General features: G+C 50.8%; 1 protein-coding gene across 1 annotated transcript in view; it reads right to left on the bottom strand.

The window, feature by feature from the left end:
- SNX9 (sorting nexin 9) overlaps positions 1-18,180 on the bottom strand; it is a 110,260-nt gene that overhangs the window by 4,330 nt on the left and 87,750 nt on the right. The window contains exons 15-21 of the mRNA XM_006882811.1: positions 17,410-17,513; positions 14,828-14,905; positions 10,633-10,709; positions 6,614-6,703; positions 3,565-3,679; positions 1,882-1,973; positions 7-27 (exon numbers count right to left, since the gene is read on the bottom strand). Coding sequence (XP_006882873.1) covers positions 7-27; positions 1,882-1,973; positions 3,565-3,679; positions 6,614-6,703; positions 10,633-10,709; positions 14,828-14,905; positions 17,410-17,513 — 577 coding nt within the window. The remainder of the gene's footprint in view (positions 1-6; positions 28-1,881; positions 1,974-3,564; positions 3,680-6,613; positions 6,704-10,632; positions 10,710-14,827; positions 14,906-17,409; positions 17,514-18,180) is intronic.

The raw sequence follows: 18,180 nt of genomic DNA, 5'->3' as shown, positions 1-18,180 counted from the left end.
GAGGGCCTGCCTCAGCTTCTCCGCGATCTGGAGGGGGAAGGGGAGAAACGTGAGACGGCCGCCCGGTCGGCTCTGTAGGCCGCAGCTGGTCACTGCTAGTCACAACTAGTCATAGCTGGCTACTGCTAGCCACAGCTAGTTACTGCTGGTTACAGCTAGCCACAGCTAGTTACTGCTGGTTACAGCTAGTCATGGCTACTTACTGCTGGTTACAGCTAGTCACAGCTAGTTACTGCTGGTTACAGCTAGCCACAGCTAGTTACTGCTAGTCATGGCTACTTACTGCTGGTTACAGCTAGTCACAGCTAGTTACTGCTGGTTACAGCTAGTCACTGCTGGTTACAGCTAGCCACAGCTGGTTACTGCTGGTTACAGCTAGTCACTGCTGGTTACAGCTAGTCACAGCTGGCCACTTCTCGTCACCGCTCTAGGACTCAGGGATCACCAGAGTTAAGTGCTAAACCCCTGCCTCTCTGGTGGCCGTCCCTTCCATCCCACGGCCCCGCTCTGGCCTGCTGTCAGGGACAGCCTGTGAATGCTCCAAAGGTGCCATGAGTGGCCCACAAGCACAGGCCCCAGGGAGCTGAGGAAACCTGACTCTGCTCCGCATCAGGCCTCCCTCCCTCAGACGAGGGGGGCTGGTGGGGTCCATCCCTTCTTGGACTCCTACCTCACGTAGGGCTGGGCAGCAGGCCACATGCCCTCCACTCCCTGCCTTGTCCCTGTGTCTGTGCAGCACACACTGTTAGCTGTGTCCCATGCTGCTGGTGATTCTGTTTTATAGGAAAGTGACCCCTGGCTCTCAAGTTGAGCAATATACAGCTGTCTATGCTAAAGCCCAGACCTCAGCTGAAAGGACAGGGTTCCGTGTGGTCATTTATGATGGCATTATTAGTGAAATCATTATTCAGAGTTGCCCTTTAAAGGAACACTCGCACCCAACCATGATGGAATGGACTGAGAAATGATGGTACATTCACACAATGGAATATTAGGCAGCACACAGGTGCAATGACTTTGCAAATTACTGGAGAGCATTACGCTGAGTGAACTAACTCAGTCCCACAAGGACAAATACTGTGTAAGACCATGATTGTAGAATGAGTATGCAGGTCCAAGTGGGGGAGGTGCTTAATCATGGGGTTGCACAATGTGATGGCTGGAGGGAGGGGTGGGTCCATCACTCAAGGGGGCACAGGACCGGACCACAGCACAGAGGAGGGAGATGCTGGGCCGTGGTGGTCAGTGCACGCTCAGATGGAAGGTTACGACTTCAGGTTTCTGGGTCCCTGTTTCAACGTCACAGGCCCTTCTTTCCCATCTACTCCAGTGACCACAGACATGCTGGACAGAGGACCAATGCAGCCACCTGCCATCACTGTCCTCCGTCTGAATGGACGTCCTGACATGTCCTCTCACTTTCCACTGTCCTCTGTGGGGCCTTGTTGACACAAAGGCCTGTGGTGTCCTGCACAGTGCCAGGCACTGGCCCCTGACAGAGCAGAGGACAGAGAGGCCGTGACAGGGACAACAGTCACACAATGAGGACTTCTTGGGGCCTGAAGACAGGAGCTGAAACCCCTCCTTAAAAAGGAATTTAAGGAGGAGCTCTGGTGGCCTAGTGGCAAGGAGCTGCAACTACAATCCCAGGGGCACACGGTTCAAATCCACCAGATGCTCTGCCGGGGAAGGAGGGACAATCTCCTCCTGTACCAGTCCGATCTGATTTGACGGTACACGCACACAAAAATAAAATAAAATAAAAAAAAGGGAATTAAAAAAAATCCCATTGTTTTTAAAAAAGGCAGAATAAATGAGCACATGCCAGGGTGATCTGACCGCTGTGCCCCTCGCCCCCTGCCCCTCCCCCCGCGTGCTCACCGTCTCGTAGAACTGCACCTGCTGCTCCAGGTAGAGGCGGATGACGCTGTTGTAATCATAGATCCGGTTACTGTGGAAATGGTTCATCTCGGCTGCAACCAGAATCGGGACAAGAGTGAGGCCCCAGGCTCCCCATACCATGCGGACTCCCGGCTGGCTGGGGTCAATCCTCCGTCCTGACCAGAAGCTGGTGGCTTCAGTGGTACCAGGTCCTGGCAAGCCACTTTGCCAAGGGACGAGGAGACAGTATGGTAACCCAGCACTTTCTCGCAAAGACGACTGTCATTGTATCCTAAACACCTTGAAACCCATGGCTGTGGAGCACCCGCGAGTCAGAACCGACCCACAGCTGACCCTCCAGGGTTTTCACAGGCAGTAAATCTCATGGGAGGAGACTGCCCGTCTTTCTCTAGTTGAGCAGCTGGTGGACTCGAACTGCATAGCTCAGGGTTGCCAGCGCAACTCCTTACCACTAGGCCAGACTGTTGTTGTTATTGCATACTGACAAGGAGACCTGGTGGTGCAGTGCATGAAATACCGGGCTGCGGCTTGAATTCACCATCTGCTCTGCGGGAGAAAGAGGCGGCTGGCGGCTTCCACAGACTCTGTGAAGATTCAAGCCTCAGCACCTGGTGCAGCACGTCTGTCCTGTCACTGAGGTCACGTCTGCCTGTCACAGAGGGTCACGCCTGTCCTGTCACTAGGGTCACGTCTGTCCTGTCACAGAGGGTCAGGTCTGCCCTGTCACAGAGGGTCCCATCTGCCTGTCACAGAGGGTCAGGTCTGCCCTGTCACAGAGGGGCACGTCTGCCCTGTCAGAGGGTCAGGTCTGTCCTGTCAGAGGGTCACGTCTGTCCCGTCACAGAGGGTCATGTCTGCCTGTCACAGAGGGTCACGTCTGTCCCGTCACAGAGGGTCACGTCTGTCCTGTCACAGAGGGTCACGTCTGCCCTGTCAGAGGGTCGCGTCTGCCCTGTCACTGAGGGTCGCGTCTGTCCTGTCACTGAGGGTCGTGTCTGTCCTGTCACTGAGGGTCACGTCTGCCTGCCACTGAGGGTCACGTCTGTCCTGTCAGAGGGTCACGTCTGTCTTGTCACAGAGGGTCACGTCTGTCTGTCCCAGAGGGTCACGTCTGTCTGTCCCAGAGGGTCACGTCTGTCACAGAGGGTCACGTCTGCCTGTCACAGAGGGTCGTGTCTGTCCTGTCAGTGGGTCACGTCTGTCCTGACACAGAGGGTCACGTCTGTCCTGTCACAGAGGTCACGTCTGTCCTGTCACTGAGGGTCACGTCTGCCTGTCACTGAGGGTCACTGCGAGTCGGATGCCCTTGATTCCGGGTCTGCACTAGCAGTTATAACACGTCTACAAGGCTGCCTTCTGACTCCCAGTCCATCACTCCGGGACTGAATCAAGCACAAGGACACGTACGGACTGTAACAGTTACACAGGGAACCTCCTTCTCTCAGAAATAACAGTGAGCCATTCAAACAGTCGGCCATTCTGTGCTGTGCTGGCCACAGATGCCGAGAGAGTAAACAGACATTATGGGTTTTCACAACACGGGAACAGGGCCTCCAGAGAAGAGATTACACTGGCTCTTAGTTTCCTGTTGTTCACAGGTGCACGTCGAGACTCTCCTGGGAGGAGACGTCTGCAGGGCCTCTCTCACGTCCGTGGTCTTACCCTGCAGCGCGTAGGACATGGTGCCAACCCGCTTCACCATGGTCTGCTTGTCCTGCGGGGTGATCTTACTGGCGGCCACCAGCTTATCACTTTCTTTCACTTTCTCTATTGCTCCCTGTGAAACAGAAAAGGCGAATGGTGTTCATACAACAAGGCCAAGAGGGTCAGCCACTGGTTGCAAACAGAACAAGGCTAACGTGTTCTATAACTGACCTGCTACTGAACAGGAAATGTCCCTGCAATAAGAAGCAAAGAAGCATCTAAACTGAGTTTCCTTCGAGTCACTTGGAAACAAAAGCTAAGTGACGGAACAAAGCTAACAGCAGGTAAGCGTACACTTAGTTTTATGCTCCCACCAAAGAGCAGAGCGGACAGCAGGCGATCTGTGGGACAGGGCGTGGGACTGCCACTGCGGTAGGTAAGGGCCTCGGAGGTGTGGCGGGCACTGAGTGGCCCTGCTAACTAAAAGGCCAGTGGTTTGAATCCCCTGGGGGCTCCGCAGGATGAAGGCAGGCAGCCTCCCCCAGCAAGCACTCCAAGTCTCAGAAAGCTGATGGAGGGTCGCTGTGCGTCGGGGCCTACTGGCCGCAGTGGGTGGACACCGGACCGTGAACAAGAGAAGATTGCAGAAGGTCCCTGCTGAGGGGCCACCAGAGCGCGTAGCACCAGAGTTGCCCGTCTTCCTTAGAAACAAGCTGCTGCTTACCTGTGCTGCTTGAAACTTTGAGTCTGACACTTTGGCAAAACGCAGGGAATCAGTTTTCAATCGATACTTAGATGGAAAGTATAAAGGCTGCCAAAGTCGGCTCACTCCAGCACCAGTACGGCGTCACATCGCTCACACCCAGAGGGGCCTGGAGAGGCTCAAAGGCAAACTCTGCTGGCACGGCGCATTATGCCATCAGGGTGCTAACTCATTCGGTGGTTCGAACCCACCAGCGGGTTCTCCGGAGACAGATGGGCAGTTCCTCTTACAAACACGTACAGCCTCAGAAATCCCATGGAAGGCCACGCTGAGTCCAAAGTTGTGGGGTTGGTGAAAACCAAGACAGTCACAAGAACAGGTCTCTTGAGCAGCGAGACCCTGTTATCTGCTTGGAGAAGATGCAAAAAGATCCTTCCCGTCACAAGGCACAGAATGCTCCTGTCTGAACCAGGGTGAGCTCCGCCGTTCCCAGCACCCAGGGCTGCGGCGCCACATCTGATTCCAGGTCCAGACCCGCACTCAGTGCTCAGCACTGTGGGCACCATGGCCAGCTCTAGGCCCGGACCCTCACCCAGTGCTCAGCGTGGTGGACACCACGGCCAGCTCTAGGCCTGGACCCTCACCCAGTGCTCAGCGTGGTGGGCACCACTGCCAGCTCTAGGCCTGGACCCTCACCCAGTGCTCAGCATTGTGGCGCCACGTCTAGTTCTAGGCCTGGACTCACCTAGCGCCTGGACCCTCACCCAGTGCTCAGCGTGGTGGACACCATGTCCAGCCTATCTAGGCCTGGACCCTCACCCAGTGCTCAGCATTGTGGCGCCACGTCTAGTTCTAGGCCTGGACTCACCTAGCGCCTGGACCCTCACCCAGAGCTGTGGCTTCAGGCCTGGACCCTCACCCGGCACCTGGACCCTCCTCACCCACGGCTGCGGCACCACGTCTGTCTCCAAGCCTGGGCTCTCACTCTGCTGCACTAAGACCTCCAAAGTCAAGTGTTTGAAGCGCACAGGAAGCTTTCTGACTGGTTCAAAGTCTCTCATTCACCAAGGCTGCCCCATCGTGCTACTTAAGTCAAAGAGCCAGACTCTACCACAGTACACCCTGGGCCAGTCCTGGGGCCTGCAGCATTACCAACAGACCCCCGTGGAGACCTGGCTGTGAAAAGCTAACACAAGACAGGGTGATGGTTGGGAGAGCATCCAGGACTCTGAGGGAATACACGGCTTTTTAAACAGGGAAAGAAAAACTAACCAGAACCGAATGAAATGTTATCACCCAACAACTTTTCACTCAGTTGAAAACCCTTTATGATGGCAATTATAAGCATCTTTCATGAATATAAATAAACTTATAAAAACAACTGCTGGTGTGTACCGTAGTTGGCACTGACCCATAGCTGACCCTGCAGGGGGTTTTCAGAGGCAGTTAATCACAGGAGAGGAGACTGCCCATTCTCCAGTTCGTGGTCTCGAACCTCATGCCTTTGGAACTGCAGTGCAGCTCCTTGCCACTCGACAATACTGATCACTTTCATTCTAAGTAAGAGCCTTGGTAAGGCATTCTGATGGCCTCGTGGGGAAGGAGTTGTGCTGCGGAGCCAAAGGCAGGGGCTTGGAATCCACTGGTGTCTCTGGGAGAGAAGGATGGGGAGCCCCTCCCACAAGAGTTACAGCCTCTGACAACCTGCTGCAGGGTCAGAGTCCACTCCAAGTAGAAGGCACTGAGTTTGAGTTTTTGATGGCACTGTGCTAAGTGCTAAGCGGACAGATTAGCAGTTCGAAACTACCATCTGTTCCATGAGAAGAAGAGGGGTAGTTACCTCTACAAAGATTTACAGCCCCAGAGTCTGATGGAGGGCCACTGTGGGGTGGAGGTGATGTGAAGGGAATGGGAGTGTCTGATGGAGGGCCACTCAGGGCTGGAGCTGACTTGGAGGCAGTGGGACGATGGGGGGAATGGTATTTAAGACCCCCTTCGTTTGGTTCAGGGTCAGATCCCAGGAAGGGTCTGAGTACAATTTGCCCAAGGAGATTAATAGGGCCTCACAGGTGAGGGACAGTACCATTCACAGGCTTGTTCTGCATTTCAAAAGCCTAGTTATTTTTTATTGGTATCTTACCAACTACATGTGTAAAAGAGTATTTTTTTTTTTAATTTTAAAATTACTTAGAAATAACCCTTGTGTGGAGAAGAAGAAAACACAAAACCACTCATGGTGAAATGTGTCCTGGACACTTCATGTTCCAAGTGTGTCCGGTGATGACAGAAAGCGCCGGGGCAGAAGGAGAGGCGGGAGATGGGGGTGGAGGGTCCCTCACTGTGAAGTTCTAACTACCAAGTTACCTTGTGAGCGCCAATAATGTCGGGGAAGCAGCCCAGGAAACCTTTATATTCATGATTGCATTCCATTAGGAAGTGGAGATCTTTCTTTGGCTGAAATGAGAGATAGGTTGGTTGTCAATCACAGAAAAATTAAGAAAAACCAAAGGAAAAATGATTATATGAGGACTAAACTGTGGTGCTGGAGAAGAGTCTTGAATGTACCCTGAGTGGCCAAGAAAACAAATAGGTCTGTCTTTGAGAGGATGAAACCATGTTTCTCCTTGGAGGCTAGGAGTCTGAAGCTCCATCTCACATACTTGGGGCATGTGGCCAGGAGAGATCGATCCTTAAAGAAGGACATCATGCTTGGAAAGGTGGAGGGACAGTGCAAAAGAAGAACCCAGATGAGATGGTGTAATAGTTAACTGGGGCAATGAGGTAAGTGTGTCTGAGACAGGGAGACTGCCTCAGGACAGGGCTGTTGCTATGAGTCGCAGGCAATTCGACAGCACATAATCACCACCACCACCACCACCACCACCACCATGTACTATATCCAATTACTGAGTTTTCAACATTCAGTTTAGTTTTCCTGAAAGAAAAGCATCTCCAAATGACTACAAATTTAGTGCTCACCAACTGTCCCGTCTTGTATTTATACTAGATTGTCAGTACTAGAAACTCTGCTATCTGTCGACTGTGTGCATTTATGATGAGCACCTGGCATCAGCAGATGCAGAGTTCAAGGTGAGGGGACGCTGCTGTGAGCAAGGTGACGGGACGCTGCTGTGACGGTGGCAGCCCCGTGGCTCAGGGGCTCGGCAGTGACAGAAGGGTGAAGTGTGCGGTTAGGCTGTGATGTCACCATCCTCCATTTGTGACGTGACAGCGTTAGCCTGCATTTTCACAGAATGCGTATTTTCACACCGTGACTTGGACTTTGGGACCTAACAGTGACAACTGAGCACGGGGTGTGTGCAAAGGAAATGAGAAAACAGCATCAAGTGTTAATTAAGTTGGTAAGTCAGATTAGTTATTTTGATATGGCCCAAAACACAGTATTTTGTTGTTGTTACGTGCCATCAAGTCTCAGGCGACTCATAGAGACCCTATGAAGGAGAGACCTCAACGCTTGTGTGTCTCTCTCATCCTTTGTCCAGGTTCATAGGGTTTCCGGAGGCAAGCTATTACAGAAGTGGATGCTACTCCTCCTTCCAAGCTTGTTTTAATCGGGGAGCTCCACCCCACACTGTCCCCATTGGGTAACCAGCCATTAACGCATCTGACACATCAGTGTCACAGTGTTTAGCCTCACAGCAACAAGTTACCACTGTATGGCAAGTAGACACACCAGGACAAGGGGGAAAAAAACCCAAGCCCCTTATTTACTACTCCTAGTTTACAAATAAAGTCAATGTAGTTCAATGGATAAATTCAGCAAAGAAAAGTAAAAAAAAAAATAATGTAGTACTTATTTTAACTGGCAACTTTAAAATTCTCCAACCTTTCTGAATTTTTTAAATATTTGTTACAGCCATGTTCTTGAACTATCTCCATGATTTTATCTGTTTGTGGTACCAATGCTTTGCCTTTTAATGTTCACATTCTGTTGGAACATTTTTCTTTGCAGCAGCAGAAGTACAGATCTCTTTCAATTGGTAGGCCAGATAGCTAGCAGGTAGCTGACTTCTAAATTCCTTAGCATCAATGTGTGATCACATCCAGAACTGGCATTCCTGTTCCTGGAGCCTTGAATCTTGTTAATGCCTTCAGCGCTGCCTGGACGTCTTACTTCAGCATCACTGGTACTCAACCCTCCTGAAACGGCCGAGCATCACTTGCTTCTTTTTGGTACAGGGGCTCGCGCATTCCTCTCATCCCCTTCCAACGCTTCCTGTGTCACCCACCATGGCTCCTCTGTTGGTGGCTTGTGTTACTGTGATGCTGCAAGCTTTGAAACACGTCTTCCGAAGGACACACTCTACTCCTGGCTCTTCGTTCTTGGGGCATCTCTCTCCTTTTAAAAATCCCCCCTCCATCAGACCAGGGCTGTGACCAGAGTGAGGGTGCAGCATCCTACCCTAACTTTGTGTCATTGTTCTTTTTTAGTTTTTTTTGCTTTTCTCCCCCCTTTCTTGTTGTGTACCATCAAATCGGATCCAAGTGGCACAGGTGGAGATTGCCCCTCCTCCAGTGGAGCATCTGGTGGATTCGAACCATGTACCTTAGGGCTTGCAGCGCAGCTTCTTGCCATTAGGCCACCAGAGCTCCCTTGTGTCATTGCTCTTGTTATGTGCCGTCAAGCTGACTGCAACCCATAGTGAGTCTATGCATAATAGCTGTGAATCTGCTCTATCCCGAGCCAATCTCACTGTCTCTCATTACCTCCTTACCTCAGTTACTGTGTCAATCCATCTCATCTGGGGTCTTCCCCTCCTGAGCTGTCCTTCCACTCTTCCAAGCATCATGTCCTCCAATAACAGGTCCCTCCTCACTACATGTCCAAAGTATGTGAGATAGAGTCTCATAATCCTTGCCTTCAAGCAGGAGCCTTGTTTCACCCTCTCTAGGACAGATCTCTTAGTTCTTTTGGCAGTCCATGGGATGTTCAATACTCTTCTCCAGCACCACAACTCAAAGGCATCAATTCTTCTGTCATCTTTGGTCACTGTCCAGCTTTCTGATGCATAGCAAGTAATTGTGAAGACCATGGCCTGGATCAGGCACACCTTAGTCTCTAGAGTGACATCCTTGCTCTTCAACACTCTGGAGAGGTCTCTAAGAGGGGCTTTTCCTAATGCAATTAGATGGTGAAGAGATTGAGATTTATTAACAGTTTCAACATGCTCAGTTGTACAGTCAACACTCTTGGAACCAGCAGTCAGGAAATCAAAAGACTATCATGGAGCTGATAATTGGCCCAGTGGTGAGAATCTTCATTTTCTTGCTGTTGAGTTTCAATCTATATTGCAAACTATAGTCTTTGACCCTCTGCAGTAAATGTTTCAGGCCTTCCTTAGTTTCATCAAGTAAGGTTGTGTCATTCCCATAACCATGTTGTTGATGAGTCTTCCTCCAATTCCAATGCCACATTTCACCTCATAAAGTCCAGGGTCCTGAATAATCTGTTCTGCATACAGACTGAAAAGGTATGGAGACAGGATACATCCATGACACAGTCCTTTTCTGATTCTGAACCAAGTAATGTTTCCTTGCTCTGTTCTGATGACTGCCTCCTGGTCCAAGTATAGGTTTTGCATAAGCACAATCAAGTGTTCTGGGATTCCCATTCTTCTCAAGGTTAGCCACAGTTTCTTGTGGTCCACACAGTCAAATGTCTTTGCATAGTCAATGAAACATAGACCGACATTCCTCTGGTACTCTCTGCTTTTGGTGAACAGCCATTGGACATTAGCAATGACATCCCTAGTGCCACGGTCTCTTCTAAACTCACCTTGTATTTATCAAAACCTAAACATGCCTCAGAGAGGTCAAGATGCATAAAACATGGTGTGTCATTGTAATTGTGTCAGATCACAAAACGAGGGGCAATCCTGACAACATAGCCTAGCTTAGCCAAGGTGACACATATTTCGGGGGCTAACACTGCAATCTGTGACAGTGGCTAAAACAGGAAAAAGGGTATCATTATTGGATTTTACTCATTCAGATTTCTTTTTTCAATTATTTAATTATTTGTGTGTGTACCGTCAAATCGGATCTGACTGGTCTGGTACAGGAGGAGATTGGTCCTCCTTTCTGGCAGAGCGTCTGGTGGATTCAAACCCCGCATCTCTGGGATTGCAGTGCAGCTTCTTGCCACTAGGCTACCAGAGCTTGCCTCATTCAGATTTCTTAAGGACATATTATCTATCCTCTGTAGCTTAGCCTATGAAACACTATCAAACACTGTTAACAAAGATACACAGGAATGGGTCTCTACTGTAAATGGATACAAAGTTTTTCTTATGTTTTAAACAAGCTGTGTAGATGAGAGGACACAGGATCTTATCCTCAACTGCGATTTAAGCTCATGGTACCTGCTCAGCCACGAGACTGGCGATTTCTTCATAGGTCTTTCCTGCTTCTGTTATCGCATCATTGAGCTCTGTTTCACCTGAAAAGGAGACACTTTTATCACGGTTTGAAGTTCTCATACATATTTTCTTTTCACTTGTTTAATGTGACATTTTTACAAGAGAAGATGTCAAGCATTTTAAACAGCAGCATGGTATAAGGAATCCCCATCCACCTCTCACCAGCTTCACAAGACACAGCTCAAGGCTATTTCTCCAGCAAGGCTCTCCAATCCCTGCTGCCAAATCCCTAGACCGATGACAATTCAGCCCTAAATATCTGTCCTTGTAAGGACTCTGAAATCAGGACACCACTATTATCCCCTCCAAGACACGCGTTCCTTCAAGCAGGTTAGGGAGCAGTCTTCTCGCAAGGAGGTTCCTGCACTGGGTGTAAAGACACGCCCCACAGCACAAGGCTCGGTCCTTCAGTGCTGCCCTAACGCAAACAGCTCAAGGAGGGGATCTGCTGAACAGAAATTTGTTTTCTCCCACTTTAGGAGGCTAGAAGCCCAATTTCAGGGGGCTAGCCCTATGCCCAGAGAACTTCCTGGAGGATGTGAAACCAGGGTGCACCGTGGAGGCAAGGGTGGTGAAGCTGTCTCACATATATTGGGGAAGCTGTCAGGAGGGGCTGGTCCTGAGAGGACATCACGCTTGGAAAGGTGAAGGGCCTGCTTTGAGAGAGGAAGACCCTCAACTAGATCGATGGACAGTGACTCTAACAATGTGCCCCAGTGTGTCAGAGACAGGACAGGACAGTGTTCACAGTGTGTCGGAGACGGTGAGGACAGCACAGTACTGGACAGGGTCCAGAGTGAGTCAGAGAGGATGAGGACAGGACAGCGTCCACAATGTGTCGGAGACGGTGAAGACAGGGCAGGACACAGGACGGGGCCACAGCCGTTGTTCACAGGGTTGCCAGCAGCCTTGCAAGCTGACTTGACGGCACGTAACAGCAACAGCCCTACGGAAGCCTCTCTGGCCCTTCGGGGAGAATCCTCGTTTCACCCCAATGCCTGTCTTCTGGATGCTCTGGTGGTCTGGCTGGTAGGCAGACATGCTAACTGAAGGCCATCACCTTCCAGTGGTTCCTCAGAAGGACAGACAGTGTCCTCTCACACGACTGCCCTCGAAGAAACCCTGCGTGGGGTCACGGGGGTCAGAACAGAGGCAGTGGCGGGGAGGGCAAGCGTTCCCACATCTACGTCTGTGCCCACATCTACGTCTGTGTCCACATCTATGTCTGTCTGTCCCCACATCTACGTCTGTGCCCACATCAACGTCTGTGCCCATATCTATGTCTGTGCCCACGTCTACGTCTGTCCCCACGTCTATGTCTGTGCCCATATCAATGTCTGTCTGTCCCCACATCTACGTCTGTCCCCACGTCTACGTCTGTCCCCACATCTATGTCTGTGCCCACATCTATGTGCCCACATCAACGTCTGTGCCCACGTCTACGTCTGTGCCCACGTCTACGTCTGTGCCCACGTCTACGTCTGTGCCCACATCTACGTCTGTGCCCACATCTATGTCTGTCTGTCCCCACATCTATATCTGTCCCCACGTCTATGTCTGTCGGTCCCCACATCTATGTCTATGCCCACATCAACGTCTGTGCCCATATCTATGTCTGTGCCCACGTCTACGTCTGTTCCCACGTCTATGTCTGTGCCCACATCTATGTCTGTCCCCACATCTATGTCTGTGCCCACATCTACATCTGTCTGTGCCCAAGTCTACATCTGTGCCCACGTCTACGTCTGTGCCCATGTCTACGTCTGTCCCCACGTCTACGTCTGTGCCCACGTCTACGTCTGTGCCCACGTCTACGTCTGTGCCCACGCCTACGTCTGTCCCCATGTCTATGTCTGTCCCCACATCTATGTCTGTGCCCACGTCTACGTCTGTCCCCACAGCTACGTCTGTCCCCACATCTATGTCTGTGCCTAACTGGTTCTTTCCACTTAGAAGTGGCTGAGTTTACAACACACAGTAAAGGCCTCGCTAACATTACAGCGAAAACTCTATTCATCAAGGGAACGACATCACAGGCTAGGAATCTGACTCATCTTGAGGGGCTGGGGAACATCACTCAATCCACAACAGAGCTGATGTGATTTTAAATCTACAGGATCCCCTCACCTCCCTGTTTTATGAATTTAAGAGGAGCCCTGGTAGTGAAGCTACGGCTGTGAACAGAAAGGTCAGGGGTTTGAAGCCCCAGCCACGACAGCAGCAGTGGGGACCCTCTGGGGCACGTGCCCTTTGTCACACGGGGCTGCTACGAGTCAGAATCCATTTGAGGCAGTGGGTATGAATTTGGGGCTTTTTTTATTATGTCCCCCAAGAGTACAACCTCCGTGCCTGTGAACGTAACCTTCTTTGGAAATGCTGCTGTTAGGTGCAACTGAGTCAATGTGACTTCCAGTGACCCTGTAAACAACATACTGAAGCTCTGCCCTGTCCACACCACCCTCATGGGCTCTGCCAGCCTCAGTCCCTCCGCTGCTGTCACTGTGCAAACAGGAATAGTTTACGATATTAACGACATCACCTTGGAGTTAAAAGACGTATTGCGATGTGAAAGTCTGCTGTTAGGGACCTTTCCAAAGAGCAATGGTCTCACTCTGGAGACTAAGGTGCATCTGATACAGGCTATGGTCTTTGCAGTCACTTGTTATGTTCAGAGAATTGGACAATGACTAGGGAGGATAGAAGGAGAATTGACGCCTTTGAGCTGTGGTGCTGGAGAAGAGTATTGAGAATACCATGGACTGCTAGGAAAACAAACAGATTTGTCCTGGAAAGGGTTAAACCGGGTGGCTCCTTGGAGGCAAGGATTCTGAGGCTCCGTCTAATATACTTTGGACATTGTGAGGAGAGACCGGTCCTTGGAGAGGGACATCATGCTTGGGAGGGTGGAGGGACTGCACAGGAGGGGAAGACCCTCTATGAGGTGGATTGATTCAGTGACTGGGATAGGTGGTAATCGGGATGGGTGTGTTGGAGGCAATGTGACTGGCAAAAGATAGAGCAGGGGTTAGGGCTGTTGTACACAGGGTCCCTATGAGTCGCAAGTGACTCAACGGCACATAACAACAACCCTAATGTCTTCAGAGCAGCGTCTTACAGAGCAGAGTGTGGCTCAGAGGTGACGAGGCCATGAGAAGATCCTGGAACAGGCATGTAACACTCAGAGACGCCTGCAGCTGCCAGTCTTGAGAGAACTTTCTGGAGTGGACGAAGCAGAACCCCACGAGTCCTGGTCCCCAAAACTGTTTGCTCGAGCCAATGGTTTACTGTGTCTTTGTTACAGCAGCACTGAGAACCAGCTGTGGAAAAGGTGTCCAGGTCCCCACACTTGGGGTAACGGTTAATGCGCCCCTCTGACCCTGGTCTCACATTAGCAATCAGACCCAGAAGCTTGCTCAATGCCGCGTTGCCTGTTTGCTGGGAGGCTGAAGCCGTCGAGGTCACCGCCAGCATCCTTTAATCTAGTGGAGTCTGCACACAGCCCTGTCCCACTTTCATCATCCTTTATCAGCCAACGGATTTCTGCACAGAGAATCTTCCTTCTGTCAACATTGTGGCCACCCTGGAGTAGGACTGGCACAGGACAGCCAGGCTAAAGCTTTTCTGAGCCCTCCTGTAGCCACCCTTCTGAAATCTTCTGGGGACATTTCTCTTTCCCACAAGTTTCCTTCTGTGCCCAATCTGGAGCTTACAGCACGTACAGCTACATGCATTTTTCACTTGACCTAACTCTGTCCCTTCAAACAACCTTGGCCAACAATGGGCTTCACAACAGCAAGATTTTACTCTACAGAATTTAACAGAGAGATGAAAGCAAACAGAGAACAAAGGGCACTACAGCTAGTGCTACAGTAAAACAAATCCAAGGGATCGGAAAGCAAAGAAAGGCAGGTAAATATGCGAGAAAACACAAACCACAACACTGCTCTGCTTTTCTCCAAGGTGATGAGGGGAAGTTACAACGGTCAGGATGCAGCATTCTGGACACCCTTATGCCAGCGTGGGGCGGGCCAGCGTGGGGCGGCCCAGTGTGGGGTCAGCGCTGGTCTGCAGGGCCTGAGGGACATGGGAGGTGCAACCAGGACTCGCGAGCACAGTGGACGGGGGAGCGGGGACTTACCTTGGTAGCCGCTCGAGCTGAACACGGTGGCCAGGCTCTGCAGGGCCCTGCCTATCTTCTGGTACTCCTTGGGTAATGCTGCAAGACAGAGGAGGGGACTGTCACCATCCAAGCCAATGGACGTGGGAGTCGCGGCTTCTGAATGTGACCGCCTTCATAATCAAAACATCTGAAGGGACTCAGGACCTGTGTTCTTCAGGGAAATAGTGATGTCAAAACAACTTCTTCACACATTAAGGGTCAGTGAAGGGTGGGAGCCATTGCTCAGAAGCCCACACACTTCATCCAGCAGAAGAAACGTGCAAACGGAAACTGAGCTAGAAGCTGAGCAAAGGTGGACAATGCACCTTCACACCTCATCTACCTGGCTGTCCTCCCACCAGGCGACACCCCACTTCATGCCTCATCTACCTGACTGTCCTCCCACCAGGCGACACCCCACTTCACACCTCATCTACCTGACTGTCCTCCTCCCACCAGGCAACAACCCACTTTCATTTTATGGAGCAGAAAATAAGACTCATTGAAGTCAAGTGCAATTCTCAAGGTGACCTGACTAAGGAGTGGAGGAACTGGTGCTGTCACCCCAAAGACACTGCCTCCCCCGCTGCGTCTTGTATGCACCTGTGAGTGATTATTAAGAGAGGACAGGGACAGAGGGACAGCGCGGCTGGATGGACAAAGACAAGGGAGGGGAGGGGCCCAGGGAGGGGCCGCGCTGTCTCATCTGTACGAGAAGTGGGTCCTCTCTAAGGTTCCTTCCTGAGTGAAAATTCTGGTTCGAGGGTTAATTTGAAGAGTGGCTGCTTTTGAACCTTTTCCAGATCCTAATAGCTGGGCATTAGGGAGCTGTGGTGATGTAGTGCTAAGATGCTGTGCTACAATCCCCAAAGCCCGTGGTTCAAATCCACCAGATGCTCTGCGGGAGAAGGCTGGCCAGTCCCCTCCTGCACAATTCACTGCCTTTGAAAACCGGCTGGAGGGCTCGTTATGAGTCAGTTCCGATTTGATGGCACAGAGCAATGGCCAGGCACTAGATGACTGGATGGAATTGTTTCTGGAAGCCTGCTTCTTAGAACTTGTAGAAATTTTTAAGTGTTCCATATAACCTTCACACAGCCAGGTTTACAGACCAGTGCAGTGGAGCTCAGAGGGAGCGAAGGCTTTGCTTTCTGGAGTGTTTACAAGCCAGAGACATCGAACAGGGCAAAACTGAGTGTTACTCTACAAAAATGTTCTTAAGTTCCAGAGAAGGAATTTTAGTTCAATTAATCATAATTAACAGCTGAAATAAACTGTTTACACCACTAGATCTTAGTTTTTGCTCCCAGATCTGGAATGAAAATTATAACCTGTGGGCCTCGCCATACAGAACATACTAGAGTTGTTGTTTTTTTTCGTTGTTGTTGTTGTTTTTGAATTTTTATTGTTGTCTTTTTTTAAAATGTGTGTACCATCAAATTGGATCTGACTGGTACAGGAGGCGATTGTTCCACCCTCTTCAGCAGAGCATCTGATGGATTTGAACCACGCACCTCTGGGATTGCAGTGCAGTTTCCGGCCACTAGGCCACCAGAGCTCGCCATACTAGAGTTTTTAACAATTTTTTTGAGAGAATGGAAGAAGGGAAATACGTCTGAATTGAATCCCGAGAAGGACAGTCTTAAGCCAAAGTTCTCTAAGTTCAATCACAGCGATCACATGGAAAGTACAGCCGATGGGACCTAGACACAGGGGATTTAAGTCTTTGAAAGAAATTGTAAGCTTTAGATTTTCATAATACCTTCAAGAGATGTGACTATAATGTTTACTCATACAAAAAATGTCTTAAAGAAAAAAAGCAGCAGCAATCCTCAGACAACAGTAATATTCCCGTATTGTGTCTCAACAGAAGGCCAGGTGCTCTCAGCGATGGGTGGGCAGCCCCCCATGGGGAGGCATCTTCTTACTGGGACATGAGAGCCTGCGTTCCCAGTGAGGGCTGGATGATGTCCTGGGAGGAAAACCCTGAGGGGATAAACCCAGCACTTCGGTGACACGGCGAGGCCTCTGTGGTCACCTCAGTGACACAGCTGGTTCCTGCAGTCACCTGGGCTGGGAGGGCACAGGGAACAGGCTCTGCTGTTACTGCACCAGGGCTCTCTACCTGGGCCATCTGGCACCGGGGCTGACCAGGGTAAATGGCTGAGCAGGTGCCCGTCTACACTGCAGAAGAAGCGCAAGTAAAGCCAAGCCTCAAGGATCTCCCCAAGCAGGAGGCACAGCATGGCAGGCCTGCCTCACCCAGCAGGTGGCACAGTCTGACCTCTTTATACACTTGCTGCCGTCAACTGTGGATTTCCCTTTAAATAATACTATCGTGAAATCCGTATCTTCTCAAAGGAGTGAAGATTAAAACCCAAAATCATGGTGTTAAACCGGAAGCAGTGATTCCACCTGCACAGATGCCAAGACCCGGATGGGAGGCACTGACTGAGGTGTGGTCAGCTGGGTTCTTAGTGCGGATTTCCTGTCACTTGTCTGAGGCTGGAGGAGACCACGGTCGGTACCCGGGACCTTGGGGTGGCACGGGGATCACTCACGTCCTGTGCAGCGCTTCCAGTGCTCGTGGCCAACGGTCAGCAGCTCCTTCACACCGTCGTCCATGGCTTTGGTGAACTTGCCCACGGCGTCACACTTCTGCTCTCTGTGGGCACACACAGCCTGTCAAGCACTTGGACCCCACAGTGGGGCTGTCACCCCAGGACGAGCGTGGCTGGCAGACTCATCCTCCAATCCCTGAAGGCCTTTGTTCCCTGTGCTCTAATGACCACCCTCCCACCACACTGGTCCTAAGAGTGGACTCGATCCGGAGTCTCGGGACAAGGTGGAGGGCCGACACCCATGCTTTAACTAGGCTTCCTCTTCAGTTCTTTGTGGGTTCTCACTAAAAATTTTCTAAAGCAAATAAAAGCACATTTAGTGACCTGCTTATCTGGGAACATTCTGGTCGCTGGCGGAACCCTCACGTTGTGGCTATGGAGCAGTAACAGGGTTGTTCACAGTAGCTGGTCACGCATTCCAACAAGCCTTTTTAGAAACACAGCTCAGAACCTGGATACACTCACTGAGTTGGCATGGATGGAATCAACTTTAAAGATGCAGAAGTCCACTGACCACCAAGAAAAGACCACCGCAGTAGCAGGCGGCACACAAAAGGCATAAGGGACACGGCGCGGTGGGGACACTTGTGTTTAAACAAGCAAGTGTCCCTGTGGGCACATACAGGGCGGGCTGGGAAGACTGTACAAAGTACCCACACACTGATTTGCTTTGCATTCTGGGTTGTGGGAGGGAGGGAGAGAGGGAGAGAG

This window comes from Elephantulus edwardii, unplaced genomic scaffold (genome assembly GCF_000299155.1).
Source record: "Elephantulus edwardii isolate Elephantulus edwardi_28Jun2011 unplaced genomic scaffold, EleEdw1.0 scaffold00024, whole genome shotgun sequence".
Classification (NCBI taxonomy): Eukaryota; Metazoa; Chordata; class Mammalia; order Macroscelidea; family Macroscelididae; genus Elephantulus; species Elephantulus edwardii.
This window is presented reverse-complemented; position numbering and strand designations above follow the sequence as displayed.